General features: G+C 42.1%; 1 protein-coding gene across 1 annotated transcript; it reads left to right on the forward strand.

The window, feature by feature from the left end:
- Nucleotides 1-7,888: 7,888 nt before the first annotated feature.
- Nucleotides 7,889-21,677, forward strand: ASB9 (ankyrin repeat and SOCS box containing 9). The gene is made up of 7 exons (XM_031596066.2): nucleotides 7,889-8,254; nucleotides 13,401-13,480; nucleotides 14,585-14,692; nucleotides 14,927-15,077; nucleotides 15,636-15,770; nucleotides 17,095-17,286; nucleotides 19,992-21,677. The coding sequence occupies exons 1-7, from the start codon at nucleotides 8,161-8,163 to the stop codon at nucleotides 20,114-20,116; spliced, it is 885 nt and encodes a 294-aa protein (XP_031451926.1). The 5' UTR covers nucleotides 7,889-8,160; the 3' UTR covers nucleotides 20,117-21,677.
- Nucleotides 21,678-26,838: the final 5,161 nt, after the last annotated feature.

Genomic DNA, 26,838 nt, shown 5'->3' on the forward strand with positions numbered 1-26,838 from the left:
GTTAATTCCAACATTTTTTTTTTAACCTAGGGTAGTGAGGAACTTGCATTATACTTTGTATTTGGAAAGGGATAATGTATGAACTTCCTAAGTCCCAGAGAAAGCTATATGAGAGCTAAGATGCTAAAAATATTTGCTTTTTACACTTTGCTTACAACTGATGCTTTACTGCAATAATGATGAACAAATGGTTATTAATGATTATAAGCTTGAGATATGTGTAAAGACTCTGGCTTTGTCCATGAATTTTGTGCCTTTCAAGGCAGTCCCTGTCAAACACCAGTCAATCCCAAATATCCAAGTGAGCTAAAATTAACGAGAAAGATAAATTAAATTTGCTACTAGGGCTTTCAGTGTTATTAGATCTACATCAAGGCATGTATCTGTGGAACAGGGTCCTGAATAACTACAGTTACTAAGGGACAGATTTTGGGGTCAAAGTTTGCAAAGGCTTCAGTGAAAAGTTTCCACAGAAACAATGCCAAGTAACACCAGTTTGTTTCCAAAAGCAGTTTCTCATAGACTGTTGCTTTAGATAGAAGAAATTCCATTATGAACTTGGTGTTGTTTTTTTTGGCTAGAAGTTAGAGCTTTCCAGTTCTGCCCCCGAAGCACTTCCCATCCACCCACTATGGGCAGGCTTGGTAGCAAGGCAAACAGCTGCTCTATCAAGGGTCCACAGACAGCAGCTTGTCTGACATTTATTAAAGCCTTTGAGCTGACGTGACTCATTCTCTGCAGAAAATTTCCCTGTCTGCTTCTCAGTCATTGTTCACGGAAGATAAGTACCTAGGTTTTTCATGCTTGTAGCAGCTTGGGAACAAATGTTTTTACCATTGCTCATGAAATCTCATTAGGGATTATAATTATTATTATTTTTGGATGTGGCTCCAGTATAACAGCTAAAAAGGCTTATGCTAACCTTGAGATATTTTAACAGATAGTACTCTTTTGTCAGTACAAATCTCTAGCAACCTTCATCATTGCAAGAAACAGTAAGGTGAGTGAGGAGGTAATTAAGAGATTATTCCAGATTTTCAAATGTTTGCCCCAGTGGAGAGGGGATGAGAAAATAGAATCTAGGTGCAATATTCTTACCATTTCAAAACAGGAAAGGATTCAGACAACTCTCATTTTGTCATCTGCCAAAGAAGATAACTTCCAGGTCTTCACTGAAGAGGCAGGAGGCGTGGAGATCTGGTCCATACAAGTGGTGTGAGGAAATACAGGGTCTGGCCTCCATCCCTTGGCACATGGGTCTGGCCTCCATCCCTTGCATCACTATCAAGGTGGCAGCTGGGTACAAACCTTTTCCACCCTGCCACCTGCCAAGGGCAGCCAGGGTCCTAGGGCAGCACTACCAGTCTTGATGTGGGATAAAAGGGACAACTCTAAGACCTTTTGTGGAGTGCCAGGTTAGGTTCAACTTTGGAAGATGTCAGTTACGGCTTGCTGTGCATGGAAGATGGGGAAAAGGGAGATCCAGCTGGTCCTACCATACACTTTGGTCTTTGAACTTCAGCTTTGGTAAGCTCTGCACCCTGTATATCAATCCCCAGAGATGGTTTCCCTTCTGCCACAACATCAGATATTAGGTGGCCACGTTGGATGGGTCACCAGGAGAAACTTCTACTTTCGTCACTGTACTCAGTTCATAGTCCTTTGGAAGGGATACTCTTCTTTCACCAGCTTTGTGAATCAGCATTAGTCAATAACCTTTTCCAAAAGAAAATGTCATCACCTGCTATGCTAGTGATATGCTGAAAGGAACAGAACCACATGACAGTTCTACAGACATTTTCCCTCTTTGACGTTATTGTCCAAGCAGTTGAGTTGGTAATATTTCTGCAGGACATATTTGGAAGCCCTCAGAAGGCTCAGTTCAGGACAAGAATTAAAAGATTACAGCCTGCTTTATTGTGAAAGTCCATTAATTGCATTTTTCAGTAGTGACAAGGTGCTGTAACTTTGGGGCATCATTGAAAAGCCCTGGGAAGCTGTGTGAGAATAGTTGGAGCATGCTGGCCATTCCCATTAGAGGCAGAAGTGTGGGTAGATCTGTCACATTGGTGAAATTTCTAGAGGTAACCTCCAACAAGTCTTGGAAAGCAGCCTTTATGTGACTCTGGGTGGAAGAGCTTATTGCAGTGCAATGTGTTAATGAGGAATGAGCATCTAACCCCAGTAGGGCTGGAGAAGAGAAGCAGCAGAGCAGAGGAACTCTGAATTAGGTACTCCAACCCATGAGCTCGTTGCCTTCCCATCTGCTTTGCTGACACTCCTCAGCTTTTACTGCTATTGTGTCTGGTACTGCATAGACAGTGGGAAGAGCAAGAAACTGGAGGGAGGCATAGAAATTGGCTTGGCTTGATAAGATCCACTGTGGGCCTTTGGGCTTGGAAAGATGAGTTATTGGTTGGCAATCTCTGTATTGGGAAATATTTCTGGGTGGATCTGAATGGGACCTGACAACATGAGCACTGCTTAACAGGACCAACTCAGCTGTCTTCTGTGGCATTAAACTTTCTTTTATTATATTTGGGTTTTCTCCAGCATGATCACCTGTTAATCTTATCATGGAAGTGGTGGGAAACTGTCATGTCACCATTATTATTTTTAAAATGGAAATTGTTGTTCTCAGAAAGTGAACATATTTGGGAATTATTTTGCTTTCTTCAGGAATGGTTATTGTTCACTAGAAAGTTTATGAACCTAAAAGGTTTAATGGCAAGTGACAGAACTGCCATTGTTTTTCAAAACCAATTATGAGAAGCTAGAAAAGAGGGGAAGAAAGAAACTGAATTCTTCTTTATGTCTGGATTTGGATTGCATTTAAATTTATTATTGGACAAGATCACCTTGCAGTTGGTGAAATTCTACTAGGCTATGTTAAAAATACCAACACAGCTCTCAAGCACTATGTTGAGGTTTTTACTGTAATTACAGTCTGCTTACCGGTGTGTACTTGCCACATGAGAACACATTAATAAGCTGGTATGATTGATAATCTATAGTTATAACCCACAAGACAAGCAAAACAAAATCCTGGCTTGGAATGGCTTGGAATCACTATGATATGGGGGGGAAAAAAAAAGCTGTCAGAGTTTGGATTCTTTTTGCCTGGTCTGTAGTGTGCTCGTTTTAAAGCCGTTTCAGAAAGCAGTGCCAAGATTTATTTTGCAGCATACAAAAACTTACGTAGGTGTTCACTGAGAGATATTTGGCACCAGATGGTGAAAAATTGAGTGTTACTGCTTGTCTCTCTGTGGGGAGGATGCTCTAATCCCCTCCTTGCCACAAAGAAGATACAACAAACTCATGCTAAGTTTGTCATGCTCTCTGGGATATTGTGGTTCTTCTGAACATCTGTGATGAATTAAAATACAAATACAGGTGCTCACGATACCAAGACATATTTGCTGCTTCTTTCAGGGTTTGTTGGCTTTGATTTAGATGGTAATTTTTGAGACTTTCTTATTAAGTAAAACTACCACTTGCATAATTATAAAAACTGCTTGCAGAAGTCAGTGTGGTCCCCAACCAGGCTGATGGGATGTTTGCCAAGGGAAGTTTCTGTGAGGGTGTGAGGAAGGAAACATGAAAACTTGACATGCTCAAAACAAATGTGAAAAAAGGACAGCCCCTGCAAGAGGAAAGAAAAGAAGGGATACAAGAACTGGATGATATTATGAATTTCATCAAGGGAGGACCTCTTCACCCTGTGCCCACTTGGAGATTTCATGGCAGCTCTGCAAAGAAAACTCAGGTGCTGCTGGAAATGGCACTGGTGATTTAGTACCCCTGAGGACAAATTTAACTACCATGATTTAAAACATGACTGTCTCAGATGTTTGCCTTGCTCACTGGCTAGAAATTAATGCCTTGAAGGAGAGGCAGCAGAATGCAACATATGTTATTGTTTCTGTGCTCAAGTTTACGGGCTGGAGTAGAAAACTGCTTTTATTGGGTTTTGAGCTAATATAATGAATCACATACAGAACAACTCAGGCCTCAGTTTGTGGCCAGGGCTTCCAACCCTTCTAAGGGTATGGGTAACCTACGCTGAAAGTAGGGAATGAGGCAGGCAGGAACAGATTGGGCCTCTGCAGCTATATCTGCCAGAGGAGGATCAGAATCCTTCCCTCTGATGTGTAGGTACCCCAGAGGCAAGGTTTGGTGGCTCAGGCATTGCACAACACCGGGCTGTCGTTGGCTATGAATTCAACCATGCTCCTAAGGTGGGTTTCTGGCTAATCACATGTACACACATCAGCTTCTTGATCAGAGTCAGTGAAGGCTGATTCTCAAGACTCAGTTTATGTCCCTTCAAAGCAGAGATCTAAAATAGGTCAGATGAATCATGATCTTAAAATGCATATTTATCTTCAGTAGCTCTAAAGCAAAGCTAGGCTATCTGACTTGGACTCTGAATCTAAACTGAACAAATGCCTTGCTTTGTGCCCAATTTTTCAAATATCTTTTATATTTCTATGGTTTGTATCCTCAGAAACTAATGCTGAATTTGCATGCCAAGACAGATCTATCAAATGATGCAAATGTTAGCTTTAATGATACAAAAAAATCACAGTACGTGCCCAGAATTGTAAAGAATAAAGTCTTTTCTGTGATGATTAATGTGGAAAATTTAAGAATTGATTAACAAGGGGGAGAAGAAATAAGGACAGTAGAACACTTGAATGACTTGCTGTCAGCAACTTGCATCTTTGAAAGAGAAAAAAAAAAGATTCAGTTTACAAGACACTCTGTAAACATAAAAAGTAATATTGAGTGTCATATGCTCAGCTTCACAATGCACTTTTATCCATGCAAGAATGTTGCATTTGAATTATGATGCAGTGATTTCTGTAGCTAGCTTTTTGTGTAAAACTTGGAGCAGTAGAGCTATTTAAATGGAAAATAGCATTGTAATGACTAAAAGCTCTGTGTTGTGTAAGCCTGTTTCAGGTCTGTATTTGAAGTTGTGTGCTGTTTGTTTTGGGATTCAGATTGACACTGAAAGGTGTTTCTTTGCTGTTGGAGAATTGTAGGCATACATCTGAAAAAGATTTGAAACTGAGGTAGTTAAATGAGTCAAAGCTTTCTCACGGGATATTTTATGTAGCTTGCTCCAAAAGTAATGCCTCCTATTTATTTCCACAGACATGTTCCCATGCTGATTTCTTGGCTGGCCATACAGTAGGAGGAAACTGCAACAAAGAGAACAGAATGCAGTTTTGCAATTGTGAAGAGAAGCAGAGATTCTTTGTCTTTCACTCTGTTCTCTATATTGCTAATTCAGCCTTTAAGTCATTCTGTTTCTACTACAAACTCAAGTGGCAGAATTTAAAGCTAGACTCTTCATAACTGTTTCTGTTATTTCTGTTTCTTGTTAATGTAAGTGACACAGAAAATCTCTGCAAGTGAGATCTGGCCACACACGACTTATTTGAGATGTATACGCACTGGAGAGAGGCTGTGATGAGACACCACACAGGCCAAGGAGGGAAGAGTCAGGAATCTGCATTTTCATGAATAAAAAGAATATTTATGGACTTTTGCTGGACTCTCCTCGCACTGCCCTAACTCCACTAAGACTGCTGCACAAGACAGTAATTGTGGAGGGGACAGGCTCAGGGGACAGGGTTCAAGGGACAGGGCTCAGGGGACATCAAACTCTGTAGCAAGCAGTGCTTTGTAATGTAAGACATTTCCAGGCTGGAATGAAGACAAGGAGATTCATCACAGGAACTTAAGATGCTCTGTCTAAGCAAAGGCTTCGGGACAGCCCAGGGAATAGGAGTGGTGATCCCAAGGAGAAATACTATGATCCAAAGGAAAAATCTTGCCCCTAAGGTGACATTTCAGAGCATAGTCCTATAGCCTGGAAGGGAGACCCATTTCTGAGGAATGGGCATTGTAGCTGGATCCTGCAGCATGGCTTTGCCCAGGCCTCTGCCTCTTCAGTGCTGTCAGAAGACAAGCATAATCAAACTAGAAGCTTCTTTTATGAGACCTGCATCTATCTGCAAAATGAAATACCAATACACATGAATCAGGACCAGTTTGTCGTGGGGACCTCAGAAGGCTCTTTCATAAAGGATGATGGAAGCAGGAACAGACAGGCTTCCTGCAACTGTAGGGAGTGTTGCAGGCTCATCATTCCTGCTGGGTGCTATCTGGGGTCCCATCAGCTTCAAGAAAGAGCAAGATGCAGCTCCTCCTTCAAGGCAGAGGTTGATACAAGAAATCATGACCAAATATGTGCAACTAATATCATATTATTCAAGTGATCAGGAGATCAGAGGATCAAATGACCCAAGCTTTTCTGTCCATGTATTACTGGGGACTAAAATATTTCAGTCTTATAGGCTCCTTACTAGTGTTGAATTTAAAGGTCACAGATTATATTATGCTTCTTCACTTACAAGCCAGATTCAGAAGCCAGGAGTGCATTGGGCAGGAACAAGCCTGGAAGGGACAGACTTCTTCTTATCCATGTTTCATTGGCAGTTGTGAACCAGCATGTGCCCAGGTTGTCTTCACAGGCTCCCCACTGGCAGGGCTTGTGAGTGATGCTTGTGCTGTTCATGTCTTCAAGTAGAAATGCTTTTTTTTAATTTTTTTAATTTTTTATTTATTTATTTATTTTTATTTTTTAAGATCAAATAAAAACCTCAAAATTATTCCAAATCTCTTGCATGTGCTAGAAATGAAGCCCTACTTCATTAGTCCAGTTAGAATCTGGTTTATCACGGTATTGCAGAATTCTTGGATAGGAAGGAAGGGACCTCAAAGCCCATGCTGCCCCAACCCCTGCCATGGGCAGAGCTGCCCCCAACCAGCCCAGGCTGCCCAGGGCCCCATCCAACCTGGCCTTGAGCACCTCCAGGGACGGGGCACCATGGCTTCTCTGGGCAGCTGTGCCAGCGCCTCACTAACCTTTGAGTAAAGAATTTCATCTTAACATCTAACCTAAATCTCCCCCCTTCTAGTTTAAAGCCATTCCTCCTTGTCCTATCCCTGGTAATTTGGATCTTCAGATACTCACATGCAACTTCTGCTCTCCTAGACAAATTTTATCAACATGAGATGAGATTTTCGTGTGGAAGTTCTGCCTACTTTCACCTGTGCACAAACGAACTTATATTCAGGGGCGGCAAAAGGAATTTGCACTTGTAAATTGTACTCATTTGAACAAGAAAACTGTGCAAGCAGAGATGATCCATGAGATCAGGATTTATGCACACAGACCCAGAGAAATAAAATGGAGGTCCTCTGGAAAATCAGTTGCCATTTGTTGACAGGTACCTTTGTGATTCTGGTTTAAGACCAAGAAATTGATTTAAAATAAAAAGGCAGCGGTTGGACATGAAACCCTTTGTGTGACTGCACCGGGGAAACCCTTTGAAACGGGGAGGAAGAAATCAGCCCGCTCAGCACTGCTGCTTTCCACGCCTCAGAGACAATAAGGAGCTTCCAGTGGAGAGAGCGCGGCTCGGTGAACAACATGTGGTTCCAATATTCGCACGGCACGCGGTGACCACTGCCGCGCGGCAGGAATTCGGTTCTCCGTCCTTGCGGGGGTCCCGGCTGCTGGGATGGGAAGCTGGGCTCACACGGGGCACCGCTGGGGGAAAAGAAAGCGCAGCGCGGTGCCTGCAAACCGCTCGCCAGGGAGTGGTGTGGATCGCACCGGTGTCTCCCTGAGTTTTCTTTGCAAATCCCCCGCAGGCAGAGTTTGCTCAACTAGTTGAACTGGCTCTTTCTCTCTCTCTCTCTCTCTCTCTTTTTTTTTTTTTTTTTTTTTTTGGCAAACCAAGAATTTCCTTCCTGATAAAAACAGCCGGCCGGCTCCCCGATTGGGCGCGGGGTTGGGGAGGATATGACATCAGGCACATCTCTCGCTTCGTGCAGTGTGGTCTGCCTGATCACTGGCTGCTTACCAGCACGGCCAGGGAGGTGTTTTCCTAACTCCAGCCCAGGTACTTAAGTTTCTGCACAAAGCTGTGCAGCACCAGTCCCAGCCTGCGGCCGGCTCTGTTGCGCTCATCTGCTGGGCAGATCGCTCCTACACGCGGGGGCTCGCCGTGAACGATGGAATCTGAACTCCTTAGAGTGCCCGTGAAGTGAGAAAACAGCCACAGGACAGACGGGGCTGAGATGGATGAGGAGGGAATGAATCAAAACGGCAGCAAGTCGCAAGGAGCGGGAGGCCAGGTGCCTGCAACGACTCCATCAGAGGTGCTGATGAGGGGTGAGTAAAGCTCCTGCCTCTGCCCTCACGTCTGCCGGCAGCAGGAGCGGGCAGGGTCAGGCTGCGAAGGCACGCTTCTATCGAAGTTACACTTCAGTGCAAATCTGCAGCCACGTCCCGTGCTCTTGCACTCCAAAAGGGATTTTAATAAGTTGTCCATACTCGAGACTGATTTCTCTTGTGCTGTTTTTTTTTTTTTCTTCTTTTTTTTTCTTTTCCTGGTGCATCACAGAAAAAGTGTCAGATTCTGTAGTGCAGTTCATGCAAGCATAAACAAATGCAGTAATTGAACTACAGCGAACTAAAAAAGAGGTTGCAGTGTGGCACGTTGAACTTCGATTGGTGCCAGCTCAGCGCTGGCTCAGTTCCTCTTTTCTTTTTCTTTCCTTCCTTTCTTTCTTTTTCTTTTTTTTCCCCTTTCCTTCCTCTTTCCATCCCTACTTTACCTCCTCTGTTTTTTATCTGCTTTTTATTTTTCTTTTTTTTTTCCTTTTATCTGCTTTTACTTTTTTTTCTTCTTTTTTTTTTCTTCTATTTTTCCTTATTTTTCTTCTTCTTCTTCTTCTCCTTCCTCTTTTCTTTTTAACTTTCTTATTCTTTCCAGACAGCAGGCCCAAATGCCCTTGCCCAGGCCCAGCCATTCACCCATGCAGGTTCTTCCACAGTGGCTATGGCACTATGATCAGCTGTGACCAAAGCTGTTGTGGTCAGTGGTGAAGTTACTCAAATAAATGGCCTCACTCTGATTGTTGCTCTGTTGGCTGGCCCAGAGCCATTGAAAATATGACATGGTTACCAACCAAGGACAAATAATTTATTCTTATACAGCAGCTTAGCTTGTAATGTTCCCTGCACCCCCATTTCTGAGACACCGTTCCTTCAGTTCATGGTCAGTGAAGTGGGATCATGGAGGGAAATTAAGATAATATGACTTCACAGTGTCCTTCCTCTTTTTCAGGGCTGTTGAGAACACTTCTATTCTTACCACATAGAAAAATAGGACACTGAAAAATAAACAGAGGCAGACTACAGTATAATGATGATCAGTATGTTGGTTGTGTCGCCTGCTGCTCCTCATGTGTGTGTGTGTGCATGCACTGAGGCTAGGTTGGGAAGGAAGGGTTGGCAATGTCATTACACAGTGTGAACCAAACCCAGTTCACATGGGAGATGAGCTCTGCCAAAATGGAGTCTGGGAGGAAGGGAGCCTACAGGCAGCATGGGTGGCTTGGTCTGTTGAGTGCTGGAGCTCAGCATGTTCCTCTTTCGCTTGCCTGTCAATAAGTTCTGCTGATGGCTTGCAACAGGAATGTTTTTGGCTATATATATCATGGGTATTAGGTGAAAGCCTTCAAATATGAAAAATACCATTCATAGTATTGTTATACATAATGCCATAGGCTTATGTATATGTAAATGTGTATGCAAGAGCATGCCTCAGCTGAAAGGATTTTAGAGCCACTTGTGAGCTGTACTGTGTGAGGCTACCATGAAAGAAAAGCAACTCAGGGAGTCACTGAGTGACTGACACCCTCCTCATGATCAGAGACTGGAAAAATATGCTTTCAGCCTCCACCACAGAATGAATGCTCTTCTAGAAATGTGCTGTAAGCACATCCACTGACAGCAGTCAAAGCTTGGTTGTTTGTGCAGTTACTGGTATAAGGCTCCCTCTATATCTGCCCTGCCAGCATTCAAGGGCCCAGGTGGATGCAGTGCAATCAAGTAGGACCAGAGGTTTCATGTAACCTCTGGGTTGGCTGCAGTTTTCAGCAGTGAAAGGGGAGCTGGATGGCCCCATGCCACAAGAAAAGTTTTGGATGCTGAAAGTCATGAGGCCTGACAGAGGTTGCTTGTGGATCAAGGTGCAGGGAAATTTCAAATATGGATTAACATTTCTCCATGAGAGAGCAATTGTACATATTTTCAGGAAGCAGGAGTTTGCATTGCTGTGGCCATACGTGCAGTGAATGCAACTGTGCCAACTGTGTACACTGGACTTCCTCCTACATGGACTGCTCTGACGGCAAAGTATTTTAAGAACTGTCTCAATTGTTACTATTTGAGAATTTAAGAAGTCTAGGGCTAGTTAGGATTGACACTTACTTAGGCTTTAATCAGATGCCTGTATATGGTAATAATAGTGATAATTTATATTACTGATATTGTATCTACTGTGCCATGCAGTCAACAGAACCTTTCACCCTCTACTCACAATGTACCCAAGATGATCTTAAAGCTATCTTAGGCCTCCACTTCTTTTTAGGATAAAGAACCCAGTTCTGCCTAGTATAGGATGCCCAACCAGGTTAGGACATCCTTGCATACACCCCATTTATTTTCCACTGACCCTTATCTTTGACGCTTTTGCTGGTCACTCTTCTAATTCACTGTCAAGAATTCATGAAATTAGAAGTTAATGGTCATTCCACAGATGACTATGATTTGGTTTGGAATCTTAGTGGAAACTTGTTTTTTCCTCAAGAAAACACTGAGTTGGATGGATAAGGACTGCATGTGGATAGAGCAGACCATGCACCTCCGTCTTTGCCAGCAAAACAATGACACAATGATATAATATCGTGGTAGTTCATACAAAATGCTACCTATTTGACCAAATAGAGATCAAGCACTGCTCAGAAAACTTGTTCTTCAGTCTAGATCTTTAGAACTCTTGTAAATGTTTCCTTGCAACTCATTAACATCTGGCAACAGCATTAGCAACACCATGGCACTGGATACAAACAGAGTTAACACTGGCAAGATGGGTAAGAAAGACAGCATGGTGGAGAGTGCTGTAGCCACTGGAGAGCATGCCTGGTATAGGTGAGCTTAGTTCAGGGTACAAGAAGAGAAATAAAGTTTTGTCTGCCAGTATAGTCCCACCTGTATTATAAAAAGCTTCACGAAATCCAGGGTCTTAGTGATGTCTGTGGGGTTTGGTTTTCCCTTGCTCTTATCACTGCTGATTTGAGCCTTCTCACACAACTACTCAAAACAGCACGATGAGGGTCACTGAAAAAGCATAGGAGAATGTCAGACAGTAACCTTAGTGCACACAATGCACTGTGCCTGACATTCCTGAGGTGTTTATTGCAAACAAGCAGAGATACTTTGCTGCTTTGCCCCTTGGAAAATGAGATATTTAATTTTACATAGGTGAAGGTAATTTAACAAGCACCATTTGATACACATCACTTTTAAAGCACAGCTATTTTAGTCAATTAATAATACAGTGGTTTAATAACTGTGCCATGGTTTTGCTGTCGTTACCAAATGACATGTCCTTATGAGACGAGAACCATAGCTTCTGGAAATTGCTTTCCACTTGATAAAGAATGGTTATGAACTTACTGCAAGTACAGGTTGTGGTACACAGCCCATGGAACTCAGGAGGGGGCAGGCAGAAGGTGGGTGAGATGCCTTCTGGAAATGCTTATTTTCCTTCCCAGGAGTACCTGGGCTATTAACATAGACCAGACATTGAGTTTTGAGGCAATGAATACTGAAGGAGGTAAATCTCTCCCAAAGGGATTAGCGTTCTCTGGTGGCCCTGAGCCATAAACTTGTAATGCTAAAGGGTTCCTCTGTTAATATTTGGATGGCTGTCTGTACTGCATTAGTTTGTTCCGTTGTGTTAAAACAAAGAGCAGATATAGCAGCTATGGAAATGAAGTGTAAAGTATTTCCTCAGACCTTTATATTAAGCTGCAAATTGAGGAAAGGTATGTCCTGTAAAATGCATCAAATAATGTTTTTGCCTGTCAAATAAATCTGTCAGAAAAGCACTCTACATGACTTAACAGGTTTGTTACCAAATTTAATCATAAAGGTTCCCTCCCATACCTCCTTCATTCAACCAGAACTATGCTGACTCATTTCCAGAAATTATTTTTGGCATGGTGTTTTTCTGAACATCAGTTTTGAAATATCAAGATTACCTCAAAGTAAGAGTTAGAATTCTGTTTCTGATGCAAACCTTTTTTTGCTTCCTAAACCATATGCCATAGTGCCCTTATGTCAGTCTTTTGCGTAAGACCTAGTAAGAGAAAATATGATTTTTTTTTGTTTTATACAGGCACTTAGAATATTAATACTTTTAGCATAGTTGTAGGAATACTTGCCTTATGACATACCCAAGTAAAATTACTCCCTTTGTGACCTGGGCTTGTGTCCTTACTACCATTCAGTGGGTATCCCATTCCCTGCACTGTCCCTTGGAGAAATGGAGGGATCATGTGTTGAGACACAAGTAGATCTCAGGGTTGTGGTGGGTGTTCCCATACTGCTGAGGAGTCTCATTTTCTTCAGGATCAGAGAGCAGGTACTTGCAAGTCCTCTTGCTCCTGCTTTTTTGCTTTGGCCCAGTGAGGCAGAGCAGCAAAAGATCACACAGTCTGAGTGTTCTTACGGTGAAATCATGTCTCTTTCTTAAAGAAAAACCTTTCTGGAAATACAGTGTTTTTCACCAAATCTGCTTCACCTAAAGCTGAGTGCTTTCTTTCCTCCACTAAATGTTCAAGCATGAAAACTAAAATCTAAGGCAGGCCCTTTTCTTGAGCTTTCATCTACATTTGCTTTTTATGGCTTCCACAGTACCAAGAACATAGCTGTTATTTAAAATGCACCACCGTAGAGGCTGACACTAGACTGAAAACTGAGACACAAAATCAGCAGGTAACACAATTTGTCTCCCTGTACTTTGGTACTGTCTCTAGTTACATATTGTTGAATCGAGCCCATCTCTGAGCAGGGGTGAATGACTGAGCAGCTGTACCCTTTCCAAAGCATGCTCCTTTTGAGCTAATTGTTAAAGCGTAATGAGCTTGTGAAAACAAAGGCACTGGAAATAATTCAAACCAAGAGACAAGCTCAGTCAGAACAAGGTGGTGTTCTGTAAATTATTCTCTTGTCCTCTGAATGGGAACACAGCTGCTCAGCACTAACATGGGATGAATTAAAAACACACCCAGAGTGAACCCATCCTGTTTTTTCACTCCCTCCCTGTGGCCTCTCCAAGAAAAGCTTGGTGGTTCAAGTAATAAATTAGAGGAGAGGATTACTGGTTCACACAGTTGAAGTAAAGTACACTGATGAAACAGTCCATGGAATTGTTAGACATTTTCCTGTCTTTCTCTTTATGCAGACTTTGTTTCAGACTGGTCTCCTTTACATGATGCATCTATCCATGGGCGTCTGCTTGCTCTGAAGAATCTCATCAACCAGGTATCGCTCTGCCAACTCAATATGATCTCTGTGGGTTTGTTCAGTTGCTGAATGCAGTGTTTTACTCTGAGACATCCAGGGTGAGGAAATCACATTGACCAAAATGCAGTGAAGTCAGTGTGTAACATATCTTTTTCTACACTTCTTTGCCTCGCACAAACTGCACGCTAACCTGAAGACCCGCATCTTGGGTTGCAGGTAACAAGACCCCAGGTGCTACCCCTGTAGGCAGCTGCAGAGCTCATTCTGCAGCTCCTGTGCCCATGACCATGACTTGGTGCCTTTGGTGGGGGCAGCTCCAGACACAGACAAGACTCCAGTTGAGGCTTCAATTCAGGCTCCCAGACATCTGTTTCTGGTGCTCTTCAAAGTGCTTAAAGGCCCTGCTCCTCCTAAAGAAGGGCACAGCTGGGGAGAAGAAATTTCTGAACCTCATTGCTCCGTTCCCTCAAAATTATTGGATTTAGCCAGTGGAGGAAAGACAATATTTACTGGAAACTCTTTCACCTTAAACTTCTGGATCACCAAGACTGATAGAAAAGGTCCTGTGATAGAGTCAATTCAGTGGTTTCTAATGAAGAAGCCAACTTTTCTTCAAAAAGTGCCACAATCCAAAGAAAGTATATCAAATGTATATATCAAAAGTACTTCTGAGTTTGTTCCATTCAAACAGCCACAGACTGGAGGTCAAAGACATGAGCAGACATGTAAACAAGAGGCAGGCATGACCCTGATGAGAGCTCTAATCTTGTTTATTTCAGAGTTTGTTAGCTGCTAGTTAGCTGGAGTTAGTTTGTTACATGTAGTAGAAGTAAAATAAAACAGAATGCCTAGAAGGATGTCTGCATTGTTCCATTGGACAGTTTGTTGACCACTGCTGTCTTTATTGATTAGTGATATGTAAAATGCATGACTTCTGGAATGATGTGCCAGTGTCTGTTCCAGCTGAAGCACCACAGACTCTTTCATTGCTAACCTAATAACTACAAGCAGTTGAGAAAGTTGTGATTAAATAAATCTTCCAGGATCATTCTGGAAGAGTAGTGGGTTGTTGCTGTTGTTATTTGTTTTGTAGTTGGCTGTAATGTTACTTTCTTTCATCAGGGCAGTGATGTTAATCTTGTTACTGCAGACCATGTGTCTCCTCTCCACGAAGCCTGCCTAGGTGGTCATGCTGCTTGTGCCAATTTCCTATTAAAGCATGGTGCTAAGGTAAGTGCATCATGGACAAGATACTGTCTTCAGTGTTAACATGTTTTATTATGACAATTTAATGCTAGATCATAGATCATTTAGTTCCAACCCCCCTGCTGTGGGCTGGGACGCTTCCCATCAAACCAAATTGCCAGAAGTCTCATCCAACCTGGCCTTGAACACCTCCAGTGATGGGACATCCATAACTTCTCTGGGCAACCTGTTCCAGTGTTGTTTTTATTCTTCCCCCAGGTGAATGGGGTTACTGTTGACTGGCACACTCCTTTGTTCAGTGCATGTGTCAGTGGCAGTGTGGCTTGTTTGAATTTACTGCTGCAACATGGGGCCAACCTGCACCCGCCCTGTGACTTGGCATCCCCCATCCATGAAGCTGCTAAGAGAGGTAACCTCATGGGTGTCAGCACTGTTTTATATCTTGCTAGAAGTTTGGGGAAGTGGAAGAGAGAGGTAAAGAAGATCTTCATGATTTAGGCCAGGAATTGTTCCTTCCTTCTTACTCTCATCACAAGTGTTGCAGTTTCTACCACCCGTGGTGCTCACCAAGGGCCACTTATTGCTCTCAGGGCCTCTGTGTTCATGTGGTGACCCCTGGAAGGGGATGCACTGTCCAAATCAGCTGCCTGTTACATAGAGATCCAAGAGAGTTATCTGACCATCTTCAAAAGCAGAAGAGAAATTCAGCATGATTCATCTCATCTTCAGTAGATATCTGTAATGAGTCGGATATAATGCAGGGGCTTTAGCATATTTTCAAACTGGATTTGCAGTTCCTATTTTTCTGATTGAAAACACTGGAGTAAGGATGACGGATCAAAGTATTACATTATCACCTCTTGACAAAACAATGAATCTTTGGCAAATTACACTTCTGCATCAGAGAATTTGGACTGTTGCAAAATGCCTGATCTCTGTGAATTGACTCTGCCTTTATCCCTTTTAGGTCATGTGCAATGTGTTGAGCTCCTCACATCCCACGGGGTGAATATAGATCACAACGTCAACCATCTGGGTACTCCGCTTTATGTAGCTTGTGAGAACCAACAAGTGGACTGTGCCAGAAAGCTACTTGAGTCAGGTAAAAGGAAAAATAAAGGATGGTGTATTTTCCTTCCCTGTAATGTCTGTCTTTGCAGCAAAGATTTAGAGAAATTCCTACTCTGGGACCTGGAGAAGTTTTTGTCTCAATGGCAGTCCTGTGCTAAAGAGGGGAGCAGGGTAAACAGGACCTTCTTGACCAGGAAATGAGCTTTACAACTCCCAGCAGAGTGATGGGTCATCCTGGATTTCATGCTGCCAGTGGTGCCTAGAACAGCACCATCCTCTCCAGTGTCTATGTATTTGTGCTGCTGTAGCTATTTGAAGAGAGTAGCAAGATACTTCCTTTTTTCTTCCACCCTCTTTACTCAAGAGAAATAACTAAACAATTTTTACATACTTCTTTTGCAAATGTTTTAATTCTTACAAAGTTCATAAAATGTCTGAAACATTTCCAACATGGAGTAAAAACATTCAGCACTGTATGCTTTTGCTCAGATAAATCCAACTACAAATCTGACCACTTGGATAACTACACAAGGCCATTTCTTACCTATGGCAGTGCATCTCTTCTAACAAACAGGGGCTGTATAACAAAATGTAGTTACATAGCTCATACAGAAATGGTGGAGCGACCAAACTCCTTTGAAAAAAAGACACATTTAGATGACATTATGCATGATTTAGCACAATGATCTAAATAAATCAAATATAGATTGAGAATTCACTTTTGCCTATTATTTTCTGTTTTTTGCCTTTTGTCTTTGCTGCCTACTGTTTATAGGAAAATGTGCTTTAAAATGTTATGGAGAGTTTTGAATTGGTTCTGCAGTTCACACATTTTGTGAGACATTAGCTCAGGATAACAGACTGAGGAGTACTTGGGGATCAGAGAGTGCTTACATTCTCCACTATTAAGGGCCTCAAAACTTTTCCATCCTCACATTTTTTTTCCTGAGCAGGCTTGGTAACTCAGCACCTAGAAATCACCTTAAGCCTCTGTTATAGAGCAGGGTGAAACCTTGCATGCATTTTAAAGGAATGGTGAGTTGGGACAGGGAGCAAATTAGATCCATAGGTGGAACTACTCTTTTGTCAGACTTCAAGAAATCTGTGGGCTGGGCTGTGTGTGAAAGGACTACCTTGTGCGCTGATCCTTTGGGATCATTTTCATAACTTCACTGCTTCACAGCCAGTACAAGTAGTCCGTATGCAAATTGTGGGACCAAGACCTAAAGGACAGGAATCCACCGCTAGGTGAATGCTACACTATTTATGGATCGTTCAGAGAAATTGCAGCTAGTGCAGGAAGTGGAAATAAGCTCAGGTGTAGTCATTATTCCTTGTCATCTCTTCATATCCAGGTGCAAATGTGAACAGCGGCAAGGGCCTGGAGTCTCCACTGCACGCTGCCGCCAGGAGTTGCAGTGTAGAGCTGGTGATGCTGCTGATTGACTTCGGAGCAGACATTTGGGCAAAGAATGCTGAAAGCAAAAGGCCGATGGAGCTGGTTCCACCTGGCAGCCCTTTGGGTCGACTATTCCTGCAGAAAGAAGGTGTCTCTTAGCAGTTGTTTTTTTCCTTCACTTGTGACGCTATAGGGAAAGATCATACAAAGTGCTGCACAAGGCTGTAGTATTCTGTACTCTTAGTTCTACAAAACAGAGAATAACAAAGGCTACCTGAATTTGCTGATATTTGGATACTGTCTCCTTCTCTGTCAGAGTATAGTGGTGATAACAGTGATGACTACTCATCTTTTGACCAACAGGTCTGTGAACGTTGCATCAGGGAGAAACCATATTGAGCTTTCAGTATGATGCAGCACAGAGCTCAGGCTAAAAAAACTCCCTTGAGTCTGGGATGGAAATAAAGCCAGAAATGTTGTCTGGAACATGCCAACAAATGTGAACAGAAAATCAACTCTGATGAGAGTTGTTTATCTGGTGAACACTAGGACTAGGATCCTCAGTTTTTACAGTGTGCCAACTTTTAGACACATGCCAAATACTGCATACATTAAAAATTACAATACTGATCTTCTAGTTGATTGGTATTTACTTTTATTCTGGGGACAAAACCATGTGTAGGTGCAAAAGTATCTTTAAAATGAGACTATATTCATTGTTTTGTGGGAATTAAGGAAAACTACACAAGAATTATATAATGAATAAGTGTATATATACACTAGATTTTCTTGGAAGGCCAATGTTATGTACTGTGTAATCCAAAAGTATCCAGCTGTAGGGTTAAACCTTAGAAAGTGTTTATTTAGAACATGTGAATGAAATTGTTCCAGGTCTATGTTGTTTGACTGGTTACAAACACTTTAATGAATGAGGGAGATGCATTTTACTTACTGTTCTTGAGGGAAATTAGAATAAATTCTTTGGTGTTGGAGTGCGTGTTCTTCTTTAGGTGCTCTCATTCAGTCAGTTAGCTACACAAAGTAATGAATAATCTGGATTTTCATTATTTTAAACAAATTACTGACCCACCATTCTACTGAGTGTAGATATAGTTATTGTCATAAACAGATTTACACCAAGGTGGATTTATTCCGAGTGAAATAATAAAGTGATGAATCAGGCCCTTCGTGGAAATGTAATATGAAAATAATAACGTGGAAAAACAACTGTGCTGTGCGTATTATGTATGTGCAGCAGGCATTTGGTTTCCCAGCCTAATCTATGGTGCACAGAGTGGTGATCTTTTCAAACTCAAATCCCTGCTGCATGAGCCTCGTGACTCCTGAGGCACCACATCTGTCCTGTTTATTTGAGATAAAAAAACATCCCAGGCAAACCCTGTGGAGCTGTCATGAAAACTGCCATGGCTGAGCTAAGGGCTTGGGCAAAAAAGGATCTTTTCTAAGCAAAATTCAGCAATTGAAGTTAGAAATGATAAATGCCTGCAGGGTATTCTGCAGCTGACTGGTGTTTTTCTGATGTTCTCCAACATGTCTTTTCCTGAGTAGGGTGATATCTGATGGGCTGCTGATGTCTTACTCCTGGGGCTGTTGAATGATTGCAACCCGGGAGAGGGGTGTGCACATTGCATCCTCTGATTTTGCAGGGATCAGAATCTCCTCACAGTCCCCATAGCTCCTCATGTGCCCCATAGCTCATCACAGGCCTCATAGTTCCTTACAGGCCTCATAGGTCCAGCACACAAACCTTGTACCCCTCTCCCTGTGCAGACTATCACATGCCATTGCAACAGGGTCCAACATGTGTAGCAGAGGTTTAGCTAACAACCCAAATATGGTTTCTGAATGGTTTTGAAGAGCTTGCTTGCACCTGCTTTTTGTGCTGCAGTCTTCATTCTCTCCTCACCACACTTCATTTCTCCACCTCAGCTTCTCTGCTTACCACTATCTTATCCACTCACTCATGACTGCTGGTACCGACGCTGTCCCCTCCCATCTCCCTCTTGCTTTCTACATTTTTTTCTTATCATCTCCTCCACATGCATGACATCCAACCCTTCGTTTGAGTTCACTGCTTGCTTGCATTTGCAAGCCTGCCCATTGCAGGGGAATTGAAGCTCAATGCTCTTTAAGGTTCCTTCCTACCAAAGCCATTCTATGATTCTGTGATCTGCCCTTCACATCTCCTTTTCCCGTAGAAGACCCTCACTCCTCTCAGTGCTGGTCAACCCCATATGCAGCACAGGGCTGTGCAAGTGGTAGGTTGAGATCTGAACAGTGACAGGTGCTTCCATCAAAAGCACTGCACAGTATCTACCCTTCCATGAAAAGGATAAGCCTCCCAAATAAGTCCTTAATGTCATTATACTTAAATAAAGGTGTTGAAAATAGCACTAGATTCTTCAGCATGGCTCGTATTTATCAGCATGGGACTGGTTAATCAGGAAGGCTTAAATAAAGGATTATGTAGCATTTCTTTTGCTATGTGTTTGTCACGGTTATGAAATAAGTTTCAAACAGTGGGCTGCAATCCTGGATCTCAATGAAGTCTCTGGGGGGAAGACTTTGAAGGAAGCATCAATCATCTCTTCACAAACAACACAAGCTGTTTAACACTCGTGCAAGTTAAAAAGGGAAGGAATTATTCTGTTAATGCTTATTATGGGTGTGTAATGGTAGAGAGAGATGAGGTTTAAACCGAATGGTGGGTTGATGTCCTTTGGTGGATGTAGGCCTGGCTTTCCACTACCAAGTGTGCTGGGGGCTGCATGTCCATGGTGGGCCTTGGGGAGATAAAGCTGTATGTGTAACATGTCTCCTATCTCTCTCCAGGGCCGCTGTCCTTGATGCAGCTCTGTCGCTTGTGCATCAGGAGGTGCTTTGGACACAAGCAGCATCAGAAAATAACTGGCCTTCTCCTCCCTGAAGAGCTGAAACATTTTCTTCTTCATGTTTAAGCCTTTCAAGTTCAAAATAGTGCATTAATAGCACAGCAAGGTTTGTTGAAGAAAAATTCCTTACCAGTAGTGTTACCAACACCTGCAGTGTTGATTTGTGATAGCTACTGGTAAAGCCCTGGGTCTGAGAAACATGGGGACAACCAACTTGCTGAGTCCTCAGCATCACCCCCAGCCAAACAGTGACTTGAAAAAGAGTTATTCTGCACGGCTGTACTGTAGAGCATAGAGATGTGTCTCAAGAGCCTCCTAAAAGGGGTTGGAAATGAGCACCACCTTTTGAGATAGACCTCTTGATTCTCTGAATCTTGGCACAGTTTCAGAGGGCTCATGGCTGACAAAACCTTATAAGGAAAGTACATATCTCAGTGCAGCATGAGCAGCACTTTGTGTATGTTTAAGGATAACTATGTTTTTTCAGCAAAAGACTTAGTGCTGCCATCTGTGAGGGCTGTATCCACACCACCATAAGAGTAAGGAAAAGGAACTCAATCTACTTGCAAAGCTGGACAACACAACTGCTAGATGCAGGTGTCTGGTACAAGAGGTTAATTTTTGTGCTGATCAGACACAGAAAGCAGTTCTGTTGGTCTGTGGACATTAAATTGTACCATAATGGGACAAAATGACAAGCACAGATAGGTCCTTAAGTTCCCTTGTTATGGGACACGGACCCCTAGAAATCTTCACTGACCTGACTCAGTTCATCACACATTATCTAAACTATATAAACATTCACTGGCTGCTTTAAGATGTCCATCTCTTTCCCTCCTACTGAATGAAAAAAATAGACATTTGTCTTTACATTCTGAAAAAAAAATTGTTTATTATGGATGGATCCTTCTGAAGTCAGTGTCTTGCATAAGCTGAATCTCCGTTGAACAGGCAGGGAACAGACAGCTAACCTAGTGCTTAACTTTTTGAAGATTAATGTTAAGCATGAAGAATCCCTGCTTTGGTGACACATCTGAAAGCTGAAAATCCGCCTTATTACATTTTAGATCAATAACTATTTTTTTTCCTACTAGTTTCATCAGTTACCTTTAAGCATCTTATTTTGTTACTTTATCCGAGTAATGTTAATAGCAGGATAAAATTGATCAGAGAAGGTGGTGAGGGCATTGCTTCTAGATTGCTTTTCATCTGGAAATTTCATACCTTAACTTTGCTTCCTTGAATCCCTCAGATAATGCATAATTAGGATGAATTCTGTTTGCTCAGTTTGTATCATCTCAGTATATTTGCTTATTTATTTTAATATAAATTGTGATCAACACTGGTGAATTACATCTTTATACATCAACACATGCAGTTACAAACTGTAAAAGCTGTACAAGATGCAAAACAAATAAGCTAAATACAGATGAGGGTTGGATGTTTCTGTATTTGAAACCAAATATAATGCAGGATTTGAAAGACTGTATGAATATATTTTATCAGATTTTTGGCTATTATTTTGCTGGCAGTTAAATGGCTATCAACACACAATTGTATGTGACATTAGTTAAAAAATAAATGGCTTATATTCTGATTTTCTTTCATTTTTTAAAAATGATAAAATGAATACTCCCTGATACTGTGGATCTTTGGACTGAATTCTGATTATTTATGATGCTGTCTACAGGGTAGTAGCATAGAGAGTGTTTTTCCTAAATAGACATGTAGTAAAGTTGAGACTAAGATGCAGACACTTTTCAAATCTTGCCCTTTGCTAATGTTTGAAGGTAGAATTTGACACCTGCAATTATTTTTTTTTTACTCATTTGAGGGTTACTGAATAGCAGTATGAGATTTCATAGAGCAGGAAAAGATGTAACTTAAGATGGTCAACATCTTCAGTTCACATTTTTTAGTGACTTAGATCAGATTGTTTCTTCTGTCTCATAGGCAAGAGGCACGTGTAATGATCAGGGTGCCCTTGTGTGTACCTACACAACTGAAGAATTATTTACTGTAAGTAAGCATGTAGAAATCCCTCTGCAACCTGACATCCAGGAGACGTCTGCCAGCACTGAGTGTGTACACTGTAGGTCTGGAGAAGGCTGGGAGGGCAGTAATTCTCTCTTCTTTTGCTGTGTCACCAGGTATGCCTGCAGAGACCGGCTTAAAGAGAGATGACAGTGCTAGCAATTTGCTTTATAAGGTGCTGTTTCAGCTCCATATGAAAATTGTTGAACTAAGTTAACACCTTCATAAAAGAAGACAACTAATTTAAATGAGAAACTCCTACTTTGATTTATTTAAAGGTGGTTGACACTAGTTGTAACATTGCCTTGGTTCCCTAGCAGTTACTAGGTGGATCAGCCACATACCACAACTTGCTTTTTGCTGTGCTGAAAAGGTACCCAGTTTCTCTTCCCATTTTTAGCCCTTTCATTTTTTTTTTCTCAACTGGAAAACACAGACATCTTAATTTTGTAAACTTTGGAGTGTATGCAGAGAATGTCACAGAGAAAAGCCCTAGAGGGATGAGGGGCCCAAGGGTCACTTCCTTCTTGCTCAGGAGTGATGCATCCCAACAAAAAAATAAGACAGGCATAAATGCCAGAAGGCCTGCACAGATGAACGAGAAGCTTCTGGCCAAACTCAAACACAAGAAGGAGCACAAGAAGGAAGCAGAGAGTGGAAGCAAGGATGAGTAATATAGGAGGAATACAGAGACATTGTCCAAGCAGCCAAAGATCAATCTATCAGGCTAGAGCCCAGATGTTCAGGTCTATAATGGGCATAAAGAAGGGCTTCTGCAAGCACCTCAGTTAAAGAATGAAGACTACAAAAAATGTGGGCCCTCTCCTGAAGAGAAGGGGAGACTTAGTTACCCAAGAAAGTAGAAAGATGTAAGGAAGTGAATGCCTTCTTTGCCCCAGACCTTATCAGTAAGACTGGCCTTTGGGAATCCCAGAGCCCAAGCTGAATGGCTGGAGCAGGGAGGACATGCCTTTGGAAGAAAAGAGCAGGTCAGGGAATACTTCAGCAGACTGGACATCCACAAGTCCGTGGGCTGTGATGGGATGCACCCATGAGTCCTGAGGAAGCTGGCAGATGTGATTGCGAGGTCATTCTATAATCCTTACCTGAAGACTGGAGAAAAGCAAGGTCACTCCTATCTTGAAAAATGACAAGAGGGTGGATCCAGGGAACTACAAGTCAGACAGCCTGACCTTGATCCCTGAGCAGGTGATGGAATTTTCATATGGAAACCATTCCTAGGTACATGGAAGAGAAAAAAATCATCCAGATCAGATTAGTTAGCATCCATTCAGCAAAGGGAAATCATGTCTGACCATCTTCTTAAGCTTCTGTAATGAAATCACCAGTCTGATGGATAGATAGGTGAAGAGCAGTAGATATCATCTTCCTGGACTTCAGTAAGGCCTTTGACACTATTGCTCAAAACATCCTCCTAGAAAAACTGTTTAAGTATGTGCTATATGAGCAGATAGTAAAGTAGATCAAGAACGGGCTGAATAGTTGAAGCCAGAGGGTAGTGGTCAGTGGTACAAAGTTTAGTTGGAGGCCTGTAACACAGGGACCAATATCAGATCTACTCCTATTTATCATCTTCGTCAACGACCTGAAGGATGAGTTAGAGTGCACCCACAGTAAAACTGTGAATTACACAAAACTTCTTTAGCAGGGATGTTGGACTAGATGATCTCCAGAGGTCCCTTCCAATCTCCATGATTTTGTGATTCTGTCAAGGCCACATTAGAGCTTTTAGGTATTTAAAGACTTATTAAAAAGATGGAGAACAACTTTTTACGCAGTCTGATAGTGACAGGACCCAGGGGAATAGTTTTAAACTAAAAGAGGTTAGATTTAGATCAGACAGTAGGAAGAACTTATTTTTTAGCTTAAAAGCATTCCCCCTGGTCCTGTCACTTAACCATTCTGTGGTTCTGTGATTCTGTCCTTTTGAGTCTCCACTGACATTCTTTTCAAGATGACATTTTAATTTACTAGTTCAGCAAAATAGGACTGACTCACTGCAAAACAGCAGATTAGCAGTGCTAAAATAGAGACAACAGAAAAAGCTTTTATCCTTAAACATGGGATGTACTGAATTCCCCTCAGCACTCATGTCTCTGAGCACCCCAAGTCCAGGACTGGATGCTGCTGAAGCCACTTTTTCTTGATTAATTCATACAATGTCTCTGTCAAAACAGAGACTGCCTTGCCCTGCGGTCACAGCCAATGCCCTGCTGGCTTTGAATAAATGTTCCTGGGAGCTATTTCTCTGCATATTGTGTGATTATTTGTCATCCTTTGATACATTGCTCATCTCACTGCTCCCAGGGATGGAGCACTTTCACACACACAGGCAACGTTTGATGCAAAAGGATGCTTTGGGGAGTCCACTTTTCTTTAAAATGACAGGAGTGAGCTATTGCTGCAAAGACAAATGTTCCACGTATCCCCACTTGGCAGGGTAACCCTTATTATAACTCTCAGTGAGTGTTTGGATAGTACAGCCAGACCATACCTGGGCTGTGTAACCGAGCAGCAAGATTTTGTTTCTTTTCTAGGTCAGATGAAGCCTTTATTTTCTGATCAAGCACTATTCGTATTTTTAAAGTGCTTGAAAATCATTAATCATCACCAATGAGAAAAACAAGCTTAGACTCATGGCCCTCTCATTTGTGAAGTAAAATTGGGTTTATATTCGGTCAGCTGTCTCACTTCACAAATTCAGCTGTGGAATCTCTGCTGGCTCTGGGGTTTTTGAAATCCCTAGAGCTTTCCTTTCTAAGGCCTGAAAAAATGCAGCAGTCACAGAGTAGCTCTTTGTCTCATGCTGACTGAATCCTGCGGGTTCATACAGACCCTGTAAAATATTATAAACACGATAAATATAGGATTGCAGTGCACATTTTATTAACTTATTTTGGAAAATGGGAGTTGTGTTGTTTTGTCTCTGATGATCTGATCGTCCCCACACAAGAACTGTCTGTGCTGTGATGTTGCGCTTATATTAAATTCTCCAGCACCCATTTGCCGCCCTTGGAGCTGCTGTGATGAGTCACCCTTGTGTGTGACCCCTTAGGTGCCATCCCAGTGAGTGCCAGACCTGGGGCTGGCAAACGTTTTATTCCTCCCAACTGTTTATACATACTTTTTCTATAAGCTGGTGAGTGGCACATCTGTCTTCGTAAGTCTATTCAACGAGAACTACAGGCTTCCCCTTCAGTAATAATTACTTTCACTTTCATGGGTTTGGAATGGGCAACAAATGCACTTCTGCTCCTGAGCTAATTAGTCGTAGTGAGTGCAAGGTGCAAACATATCCCAACTTCCTTTGATTTAAGTCTATTAATTCATCCCATAGAGAAGGCAAAGCACTCCTCAGGACCTGGGAGCATCCTGCTCTTTGCTCACTGACTACTGGAGGGAAGAGCAGGAGATAGTGTCTATCCTCTGAGCTCCCAGACATTTTTTAGCCAGCCAGACATTCTACCCTAAACCTCTTTCTGAAAAAGCAAAGATGAGAAAACAATTTTTCTCTATTCTAAGCTACAGTTAATTTTACTAATTCTGAAACTAGAAAGTAAATGAAAACAACCCCAAACTGTTCAATGCAAGTGAAGATAATCACTGCTTTATTGTTTTGTTGGGTTTTTTTTCCTTGCAGAAACAAGGCAAAACATGCAAAATATTATACTCCAGTTGGACTATTCTTGAGACATATTCTGGGAAAATATTGGGATGCAGCTATTCCTGGATATTGAAACATAAAATTTTTAGTGGCGATAGAGGCAAATTCAAATTCCCTCATAGGAAATAATACATTCAATCTTTGCTCACTCAGGTGAAATAGATCCTTCTCATTTTTTGTGAATCCAAACTATTCTGTCTCCCCCAGCTTATCCAGCAAGACTGGCTTAAGTTCACTGATAGTTTCTCACTGATAGTGCCTTGATAGGTAAGAGCATAGGAGTAGGTGTTCAAAGCAGGGCCTTCGTGAGTCAGAGTCTAATGGCTGTGGGACTGACAAGGGAGAGTATTTGCCCAGACACAGAATCATAGAATCATAGAATTGCTCAGGTTGGAAAAGACCTCAAAGATCATCAAGTCCAACCACAACCTAACCATACTACCCTAACTCTAACAAACTCCACTAAATCATGTCCCTGAGCACCACATCCAAATGGTTTTTAAACACATCCAGGTGGTGACTCAACCACCTCCGTGGGGAGCCTATTCCAGTGCTTAACAACCCTTTCTGTAAGGAAGTTTCTCCTGCTATCCAACCTAAACTTACCCTGGCACAACTTGAGGCCATTTCCCCTTGTTCTGTCACCTGTCACCAGTGAGAAGAGACTCATCTTGTTATCCATGTACATTTTCAGCATCTGTTGGACTTTTTAAAAAAGAGCTGTAGCTCTGCCACATGTTCTGTGTATGGCTAATAGCTCCCATTTGTTTTGAGGGAGTCACTGGTGGTCACTAACTCCTGTACTGTACAAGGAAACAGTTGTTCTTTGTTCTCTCCTTGGTACCCCCTTAATTGTTCTCTGTCATCCTACTCAGATATCTTCCTTCTTCCCAGAGGCCAAAGACTTTCAAGCCTCTTTAGCCACACTGAAGCTATGTGACAAAAACACTGTGATTGTATTAGCAAATAAACTATCCTCCCAACACTCCCACAAAAATGGCCAGTGCTTTCTGCTGGCTGCTTTCCTCGCATGCCCTGTAGTGTTTCTCAGATATTTCTCAGCAGCCGA

This window comes from Phasianus colchicus, chromosome 1 (assembly GCF_987193195.1).
Source record: "Phasianus colchicus chromosome 1, bPhaCol1.hap1.1, whole genome shotgun sequence".
Taxonomy (NCBI): Eukaryota; Metazoa; Chordata; class Aves; order Galliformes; family Phasianidae; genus Phasianus; species Phasianus colchicus.

Coding starts and splice junctions, on each gene's coding strand:
- ASB9 (XM_031596066.2), top strand. CDS start 8,161: ATGGATGAGGAGGGAATGAATCAAAACGGCAGCAAGTCGCAAGGAGCG. Junction 14,693..14,926: donor TATTAAAGCATGGTGCTAAG/GTAAGTGCATCA, acceptor TTCTTCCCCCAG/GTGAATGGGGTTACTGTTGA. Junction 17,287..19,991: donor ACTATTCCTGCAGAAAGAAG/GTGTCTCTTAGC, acceptor ATCTCTCTCCAG/GGCCGCTGTCCTTGATGCAG.